The sequence below is a fragment of the Somniosus microcephalus genome, chromosome 12 (genome assembly GCF_052327205.1).
Source record: "Somniosus microcephalus isolate GS21.2 chromosome 12, FLI_Smic_1.0, whole genome shotgun sequence".
Taxonomy (NCBI): Eukaryota; Metazoa; Chordata; class Chondrichthyes; order Squaliformes; family Somniosidae; genus Somniosus; species Somniosus microcephalus.
In genome coordinates this window covers 195,435,125-195,444,959 of record NC_140998.1, presented here as the reverse complement: position 1 = coordinate 195,444,959, position 9,835 = coordinate 195,435,125, and the positions used below count along the sequence as shown (strand labels likewise).

At 46.4% G+C, this 9,835-nt stretch overlaps 1 protein-coding gene and 1 pseudogene across 1 annotated transcript; both read left to right on the top strand.

Annotated features, from left to right (window-relative positions):
• The first annotated feature begins 718 nt into the window (after window positions 1–718).
• LOC147109851 (uncharacterized) lies at window positions 719–2,318 on the top strand (annotated as a pseudogene).
• Window positions 2,319–2,746: 428 nt separating this feature from the next.
• LOC147109850 (uncharacterized) lies at window positions 2,747–9,782 on the top strand. The gene is made up of 2 exons (XM_086002400.1): window positions 2,747–2,833; window positions 8,673–9,782. The coding sequence occupies exons 1-2, from the start codon at window positions 2,747–2,749 to the stop codon at window positions 9,780–9,782; spliced, it is 1,197 nt and encodes a 398-aa protein (XP_085858526.1).
• Window positions 9,783–9,835: the final 53 nt, after the last annotated feature.

Here is a 9,835-nt window from a genome sequence, read left to right as displayed (position 1 = left end):
TGTGATGACACATGGCCTTGGTAGGCCAGGGGATTGGTGGAGCAATGCAGCATGTCAGAGTGGTGGGACAGGAGTGCAGGCCTGTGTTTGCCCACAAACAGGCACCGATTGTTCTTTATCACTCAGGAAAAACAATCACAAATATGATCCCCAAACTATTGATAATAATTCTGGAATCTTCTAATGAAATATTATAGGACTTTCAATAATCATAAACTAATGGCCCCTGATTACAGGGAATAGCAGCTCCTTGTCTAAGATATTGAAGCATCCTATACCAGCCTACAGCAGGACCTGGACAACATCCAGGCTTGGGCTGACAAGCGGCAGCTAACATTCAAACTTATGAACAGCAAGCAATGACCATCTCCGAAGAATTGACGGTGCAGCCAGAATTAAGTTGGGAGTCAGCATGGTTTGGGAAGGTTGTGTGGAGATGATGACATAACTGAAAGGGCAAAGTTGAGAAGTGGCAGTGTCCCCGAGAGTGAGTTGCCTGATGGTTTAGAGGGACTTTTCTAACTGGATTGGCCGATTGAGCTTCATTCAAAGAATGAGGAAGCTTTCACCGATAGGAAGCAAAGTCCAAGGGGGAAAATTGAGTCGTGCCCCGCGGCCGAAATTCACCGGTAGCGCCCCAAGACCCCTGCATTAACATTGATATAACCACGAATTGTACTTCCAAAAGAAAGTTCCAGATCTTTCATTACACTGACAATTTCTCTTTTTTCCTTCTCCAGCAGCTCACCAAGTGCATCGAGACGAGTCTCATCCTTGCCCTCATTGCAATGTTGCTTTTACCACTGCAGAGTTTCTTCAGAAGCACATCAGAAGACATCCTGAATCCTGTGGACAAATTTCAGCAGGACAATCTTCGCCTCCCAGCACAAAATATCTTTTACAACACGAACGTGGACAGGGATCATTCATACAATCTGTCCAGAGGAGAGAATTTATAAAATCAGGTGATCTTTACCTACACCAGCGGATCCACACTGGAGAGAGGCCGTATAAATGTACTGAATGTGGAGAGAGTTTCACACAGGCAGGGAACCTCCATACACACCAGTGGATCCACACAGGAGAGAGGCCGTATAAATGTACTGAATGTGGAGAGAGTTTCACACAGGCAGGGAACCTCCATACACACCAGTGGATCCACACAGGAGAGAGGCCGTATAAATGTACTGAATGTGGAGAGAGTTTCACACAGGCAGGACACCTCCAGAGACACCAGCGGATCCACACAGGAGAGAGGCCGTATAAATGTACTGAATGTGGAGAGAGTTTCACAGTGTCAGGGAACCTCCATACACACCAGTGGATCCACACAGGAGAGAGGCCGTATAAATATACTGAATGTGGAGACAGTTTCACATGGGCAGGGAACCTCCAGAGACACCACTGGATCCACACAGGAGGGAGGCCGTATAAATGTACTGAATGTGGAGACAGTTTCACACAGGCAGGACACCTCCAGAGACACCAGCGGATCCACACAGGAGAGAGGCCGTATAAATGTACTGAATGTGGAGAGAGAGTTTCACACAGGCAGGGAACCTCCAGAGACACCAGTGGATCCACACAGGAGAGAGGCCGTATAAATGTACTGAATGTGGAGAGTTTCACACAGGCAGGGAACCTCCAGAGACACCAGCGGATCCACACAGGAGAGAGGCCGTATAAATGTACTGAATGTGGAGACAGTTTCACACAGGCAGGGAACCTCCATACACACCAGCGGATCCACACAGGAGAGAGGCCGTATAAATGTACTGAATGTGGAAAGAGTTTCACAGTGTCAGGGGACCTCCATACACACCAGCGGATCCACACAGGAGAGAGGCCATATAAATGTACTGAATGTGGAGACAGTTTCACACAGGCAGGGAACCTCCAGAGACACCAGCGGATCCACACAGGAGCGAGGCTGTGAAAGGGTTAAAAAAGGGCTAAGATGAGGGGATTAAGGAACAGAGCATATCTCCAACCATATAAGGAATTGGTATGAACAATGTCCAGAAGGAAAGTCTGGTGTAGTCGTGGCCAAAGTGCACAAACCGTGAATCACTAACTGAGGAATGTATTGAGAGATAACGTATGGGGTCACAAGACCAATGCACACAGGTCACAAGAATTTGCACCCGAAGCCAACTGTATGATGAAAAAAATGTATACGTGTAATGCACCTAATTGCAAACAGTAGCCACGACTCAGAACAAAACCTGTATATAAGGCAGGAGATTTTCAATGATCGGGAACATTCATCCCAGGATGGGTGTCTTCCCTGTCGACTTGTTAATAAAGTTGTTTTACTGAACGCACCTCCGGACTCCGAGTGATTGATTGGGAATAAGGCGGACGTCGACCCTTTATATCACAGGGTCCGTCTAGGGGAGAAGAAGCTCTCCCGGTTTACCCTTACAACTTGGCGTAGTCGGCAGGATCTACCGGATGGGCTGAGTAGAGATATTGTCTCCTCGCATCGAAGCTCAGGGCCGGAGATCCAACGAATCAGAGGCGGAGTCGGGATACATGAGTAAAGCACCTTGGGTGCATGCTGGGACATTCTAGAAATGATAATGTCTGAATAAGTTGAGGAGCTCGGGTTATATAGGATTGGATAGAGGGAAAATCCAATCTAGGCGGAGTTAAAACTGCGTAAGCAGGGAAAGGTCCCTGAAGGTCCGGGGGAGTCCCGGAGGTAGGAAACGAGGGGGGAAACTAGCAAATCCACCCTAAAAGGATGGCGAACAAAAAGGACGCCAAAAGATCTAAACTCCCGTATGAATTTGTATGCGATAGGTATCGACGGACAACAGTAGGGCATAAGGTAACTTGCCGTATGAATTTGTACGCGATAGTATCGGATAACGGAAATTCTGATGGGGCAGGGTAAAAAGACCCCGGGGAAGTGAGAAAACCTCACGGAAATTCCCAAGCGGCTAGAAAATGCCTGGGAAAGAAATCGACGGACAAACAGGATGGCGTAACGTAACTTGCCGTATGAATTTGTGCATGATAAGTATGAGAAAGTTAAGGAAAAGATGGTAAAAAAAAGGGATATGATGACAAGGTAATAAAAAGAATGGGAAAGGAAGGTGGGATCCTGAATGGGTTCCCGACCGACAGAAAGAATGGTGGAGTAAGGAGAGCAAGAATAAGGAGGAGAAAACTGTAGTGGATCTTTGTCAGGGCCACCTGAAAAATGTGTGAGATTGGGGCCACACGGGAGAGGGAAAAAGAGGAGTTAGTGGAACAGTTAAAAAAGGTAGGCACCAAGTGTGCCGCTGTAATGAAGACAAGGTCAGTGCATAGTGGAAGGAATGATAGGAGATCGATTGGGAGGATTTACAAAGAGAAACCTAGGGCTAGATTTTCAGTATAGACAGTTTTGGGGCGCTAAGCTTAGCGCCCGCCCGAAGTTATCGCCCGCCCCAAAGTAGCGCCCCGTTGCCGGAAATTCAGTGGCTTCGCCCTAAGAGGTTGGTGGGGCGCTAAAAGAGGCGTTCCACTAGTATCTTTAGGCGCTAAGCCGGCGGTGGAGAGCGCAACACCCGAGCTCGGGCGCAGCGCACGGCAGACACTCTGGTGCCAGTGAGCTCTTAAAGGGGAAGGGTGCATGTATTTTTTTCAAATGCAAAGTCTGTGGGGAAACGGGAGGAGGAGGAGGAGGAGGAGGAGGAGGAGGAGGAGGAGGAGGAGGAGGAGGAGGAGGAGGAGGAGGAGGAGGAGGAGGAGGAGGAGGAGGAGGAGGAGGAGGAGGAGGAGGAGGAGGAGGAGGAGGAGGAGGAGGAGGAGGACGAGGAGGAGGAGGAGGAGGAGGAGGAGGAGGAGGAGGAGGAGGAGGAGGAGGAGGAGGAGGAGGAGGAGGAGGAGGAGGAGGTGGTGGTGTCTGGAAACATAAATACGCCATTCAGAACAACACACACTGCATCCTTCCACACAACACATGCAGACTGCCGTTTATAGTGCAGGAGGAGTGCCCTTTAATTTGCGCTCCCCAGGGTGTGTTGCGTTCCATTTTACAAACGCTCTGGACGCCAGCCGCACAATGGGGCGGTCCGACTGAAGTTTGGATTCGGGGCGGCCAAAGGGCGTTGCACGAGGATGTGACGTCATTTTCTGCGTGCGCATCCGGGCGGCCGCTAAACTTTGCGCCGGCGCTAACAGGCAACTTAATTTGGGGCGGGGCGCAAACTGCGCTGCGCCCGGGCGCTACACGCATAGCGCCCGAAAATCACTTCTCTTAAGGCGCTAACTGCTGGTGCAAGCAACTGAAAATCTAGCCCCTAAAGTTTTACCGACACGGAAGTTATTAACGTCTGTGCTGAAACAAATAAAACACAAGATTGCTGAGTGAAAGGAACCTTAAAAAATACTGGGATCTCAGTTTGTGTGAAAGTGTGTGAAAGTTTTCCTGACTATGGATGTTTAAGAAGTTACAGTGTTCCGTTTGTCTGAAAGCCTGTCTTTAAAAAAATGTCTGTTGTGTGTTTTAACTCCACCCACTCTTTGGTACAGAGAGCTAAAAGCTGTTTAACCCGTTGAAGACTTGTCTTGAAGGATGGACAAGCGTGTGTTGTTTTAAGTTTGTTAATTGTTTTACAAAAGAGAAGCTTCAGTCTTGAAGTTACAGTTGCCAATTTGCCTGGAAGAAAATGAATTTGAATGTTTACAAGGCATGGGTAATTGTTTCCTTGTTAATGTGACTATGGTTTCTTTCTTTTCCAAGTGATACTGGTTAGTTTAAAAAAAATTGATCTGGATTGGATTGGAGTTATGAAGTTAATTAACCTATTAAAACCAAGCTTTCATTGTGGCCACGGTGAAATTCTGGTTGGTGTAAATTTGTGTAAACCGTATTGAATAAGATATTTAATGGCCTGAAACCAGCCTTAAAATATTTACAGTCTTGGATATAGCGAACAGGTTCTGGTCCATACCATTGGCAGAGGAATCACAAGGGAAATTCGCCTTTACCGTCAGGGATAGACAATATACATGGACCAGGGTCCCACAGGGGTTCCACAATAGTCCAAATATATTCCACCGTGTACTGCGTCAAGCCTTAGACGAGTTAGACCTATCAAAGTACCAGAGCGCCCTACTCCAATATGTTGATGACATAATGATTGCATCAGAGGATGCCAAAGGACACATGGGAGCATTACTAGCCACCCTCCAGACATTTAACAAAGCTGGCTTTAAATTGAACCCAAAAGGCACAGGTTGGACTGTCCAAAGTAAAGTATCTAGGACATGAAATTAGCCAGGGGTATAAGGCACTCCCGCAGGAACAAAAGGCAGCCATAAAAGACAAGCCAAGGCCAGTGACCGTCCGGGGAGTGAGGAAAGTGTTGGGACTATTTAATTACTGCAGGAATTTTATATCAGACTTTGCAGGGAAAGCAGAGCCGATTCAACGGTTAGTTAAAGGGGGGAGACCCACCACCGATAAGATAGAATGGGAGACGGGGCAGGAGGAAACATATAGGGCCCTTAAACAGGAATTAATAACAGCCCCTGCCCTAGGATTATCAGATCCCACTCGACCCTTCCACCTATATTGTGATTTAGATCATGAGAGTGATTCAGCCGTGGTAATGCAAGATCACGGAGGGAAACAGAGACCCGTTGCGTATTACTCTGCAAAAAAAGACCCAGTAGTGAAGGCGATGCCACGATGTGTGGCTGCAATAGATTGCGCCACCCGGGCGGTGCGAGTAAGTGAACCAATAGTGATGATGGGAAAGGTAATTTTGCATATCAACATACATTAGTGGAACTACTCAACACAGGAAAATTGTGGAGTATATCGGATAGCAGGAAAGCTAAATGGGAAACGATATTACTCCCCAGGGATGGAACTGTGATAATACAAAAACATCCCGGGGTTAATCCAGCCACGGGAATATTAACGGAAGGAGAAGAGCACAGTTGTCAGATGAAAATGGAGGAAGAAATAGGGAGTGGAGTAAAGGAAGACCCACTAGAAAATCCCCATATGATCATCTATGTAGATGGATCCTGAAAATATATCAACGGAGAACCCAGAACAGGGTGGGCAGTAGTAAATCAAGAAGGAAAGACCCTGTTAAAAGGAGCCCTTTATGGGGATAAGTCAGCACAGGTAGCGGAACTAGTGGCTTTAATAAAAGCGTTGGAAATAGCAAAAAACAAACGGATAAATGTTTATACCGACAGCCGTTATGCCTTCGGAGTGGTGCATGATTATATGACACTATGGGCCAGAAGGGGGTACATGACCTCTACGGGAGAGATAGTAAAACATGGAAAACTAATAGAAAGGTTAGTTAAGGCTACACAGGCACCTTTAGAGGCAGCGGTAATTAAAATAAAAGCCCACACAAAGATAGAGGATATGGACTCACAGGAACCCCAGGACCAGGCCCCTATAGGGAATAGGTATGCAGATCTAGCCGCCAAATTAGCTGCGGAAGAAATGCAACCAAAGGATGTGTTTAAAAACGAAATAAATATGGTCATGACAGTCAGTGGGGTACAGGAAGTGAATATAATGGAGGTACAAGAAAATACTAGTAAAGAGGAAAAAGAGAGATCGAGACAAGCGGGCGCTCGACTACAGGATGGAATCTGGAAATGGGCCCCCGTAACCAGGTGGTGGCACCGGAATGTTGCAGACAACAACTGATGGCGCTATACCATGGTGTAACACATACTGGCAGAAGTAACATGTTGCACCTACTGACACAGTACTGGTGGGGGCCAAAGATGGGTCAGGAAGTAGCGAAATATTGCCACCGCTGTATAATATGCGCTAAGAATAATGTAGGACAGAGATGTCGAGTTAGAGTAGCAAACCAACCCAGGCCCCAAGGACCCTGGGAAAACTTACAAATTGACTTTACCAGCAGGACCGGGGGAAGAAATATTGCCTGGTAATAATTGACCAATTTACCAGGTGGGTGGAAGCTTTTGCCACCCGAGATTGCTCTGCAAAAACAGTTGCACTAATATTGGCTACCGAGGTTATACCCCGTTGGGGGAGTGCCTCTGCAAATTGACTCAGACAACGGCACTCATTTCACCGGTAAAATAATGAAACTTGTAAGCTGTTACACGTAACACAAAAATATCACATACCATATCACCCCCAGAGCTCGGGGATGGTAGAAAGAATGGACACTGAAAAAGCCATCCAAGAAACAGGGAAGGGATGGTCGGAATTATTACCCAGCATACTAATGAGGCTGCGAGCCACCCCAGGACGAACGACCGGACTGACCCCCTACGAACTAATGACAGGACGAGCTATGAGACTACCAGAGGATTTGGCTGGAGGGGTGAGAGAACCAGGACCAGTACAAGATAGATTAAGTACAACTAAATCAGGAGGTACAAGCACTAAATAAAGAAGTAAGGAACCAACAACAGATTAAAGATCTAGAAAGGCAGAATGCTGGACTTAAACCAGACGAGTTGCCCAGAATAGGTCAACAAGTAATGACGCAAGTTATTGGAAGAAAGGGAATGGAGCCCCGTTGGATGGGGCCATATACTGTATTAATGACCAGTGATACGTGTGTTTGTCTACAGGAACCGATGGGTATTTCATGGAAGCACTGGACCCAGGTGAAACCATTTAACACTAAAGACCCCCATTCTACCCTCTCCTCTAGGGGAAAGAGCTCGGAAGACGACCAGACCTCTGTTTAAATTACAGATAAACATGGATCCAGTGAGATGGATTATTATAACTACTCTGATGACAACACTTATAAGCCCAAATAACGGGCTGAAAGAAATGGACTGCAAGTTAAGATCCCCCAGTGGAGACTCCACGAGGAACTTCATTATATCACACAGTTACGAGTGTGAAAAACAGGAAAAGGATGTTACAGGTGTAACGGTATCTGGGTGAACTTGGATCAACGACCATGCGGACCCTGTAGAATGACAGATACCAGCAATATGGTAAGATGTAATAGACACTGGCAGGTGTTGGGTCAAGCAGGGGGAGGATATATCCTGAGCTGCACGGACAATATCATAAGATGGACTATTGTACACAGCATTACAACACCTCAACCAACAACAACAAGGATCACACCACAAGGAGTAACCCTAGAACCAACAACACCCCCAATCACAACAACACCTGAAGAACGAAGGTGTCCGAAATGGACGCCTGGGCCCAAAAATGGACTGGTGTTATTTACCGAGGGAGAACAATTGTATGATAATGTGAGACACGAAATTGTACCGGTACTAACGAACTTAACCATGCTACAATGGCCAGGATATTGTGAAAGATTTACTAAAACTAGAGAGTTGTATGCATATATGATAAGGAATGTAATTAACCAAGCTGCTGATGCAACAGGGGCTTCTAGTTTCAGGGGACATGCTGCATTCCACCAAAGAATTAAGAGGGGCTTCGGAAACGATGTACTCACGGGAATAAATACGGGGACGTCATTCATTAATGCCCTGGATATACAAGGAGTCCAGAGTAGTGTGGAACAATTACAAAGGGTAATACAACAGATTTTAGAGAAAGAAACTGGTTTGCTTCAACAAGAATCAGAGTTGGGAGAACATACGATAAGGAAATTACTCGAGGGAATCAAAGTTATAGAAACCATGTTGGCACTATCAACAAACTAAACCATAGAGATGAGGAACAGGCAAAAGATGGGGTAGGGAGAAACTTGTGCCATGCCTATGGCCAATGGACCACCGGACAGTTAAAACACAATCTGGCACAGATACAACGAGGTGAGGGACCAGACTGGATTAACAGCACACAGCTCTATGGCCTGAGCCAGAATCCAGGCCCTCTGAGTGCCTGTACCCTCAAGGGGATGACCAGAGTATATCCAGTGATACAAAAATGCAAAGCAGAAGTGACAGCAATGATAGGCATGGTACTCATGATACCAGTGGTGAGACTAGACACGACTCCATACCCACAGTACCAGGTAACAAACATAGGCACAGTGAGGGGTGAGACATACCTCCGATACTATCCAATTGATACCTATGCCATCAGGAAGAATGGTACTATAAGAGGAGTCTCCCTAAACGGATGCCATGGGAAAGGTACGCTTAAGATATGCCCACATCCGGTAGGAGAAGGCACTAAGGATGAGTGCAGCTATAATAAGACAGAGGGGTGCATGTTGGAATTATCACATGTCGATCACCATCACACCCGCTCGGGATATAGAGACAGAGGGGAGTATTGTATAGCCACCACAGAGACTGAGCACCAATATAGTAACCTTGTATGTGTAATCACAATGCCTAACTTCTGCTTTACACCAAAGATCCCTGTGACAATTGGACACACCAGATTGGTGTATGTACACTCAAGGGAGGAAATGAAACTAAATGTGACAGATAGTTTAAGGGACGAATTGGTCAATTATGAAGATCCGGTGGGGGCTCCGATACCCCGCCTGCAAGGGGATCTGCAAGAGATAAAAGAGGGCTTAAGTAAAATGGTGAAACAATACGTAATGTTGCAAAGGAACCTTGGGGAACTAGAAAGGGACATAGAAGTAGAACTACAGGAGGTCCCATGGTATAAGAAGCTGTGGGATTGGGGGATGAATGTCAACATCCACCCATGGGACAGCATTACGTCTCACATACTAGTTACAGTACAATTGGTTTTGGCGATCGGAATGGGAATAGCAGCATGTGCCGCCTGTAAAAAAACAAAAAAGAAAGAAGGAAATGGAAGAAATGTACATGACCTTGATAAAGTAGTAATGTATGCTGTTCGATGGTAATTGTTACAGAAACCTCCTGGGCAGATTCCCATCGAGCAGACAGACTATTACTA

What these genes read in the sequence shown, in the direction of transcription:
- LOC147109850 (XM_086002400.1), top strand. Translation starts at nt 2,747, where the DNA reads ATGGCGAACAAAAAGGACGCCAAAAGATCTAAACTCCCGTATGAATTT. An exon ending in GGACAACAGTAGGGCATAAG is followed by an intron (nt 2,834 to 8,672) that starts GTAACTTGCCGT and finishes GATGAGGAACAG; the next exon opens with GCAAAAGATGGGGTAGGGAG.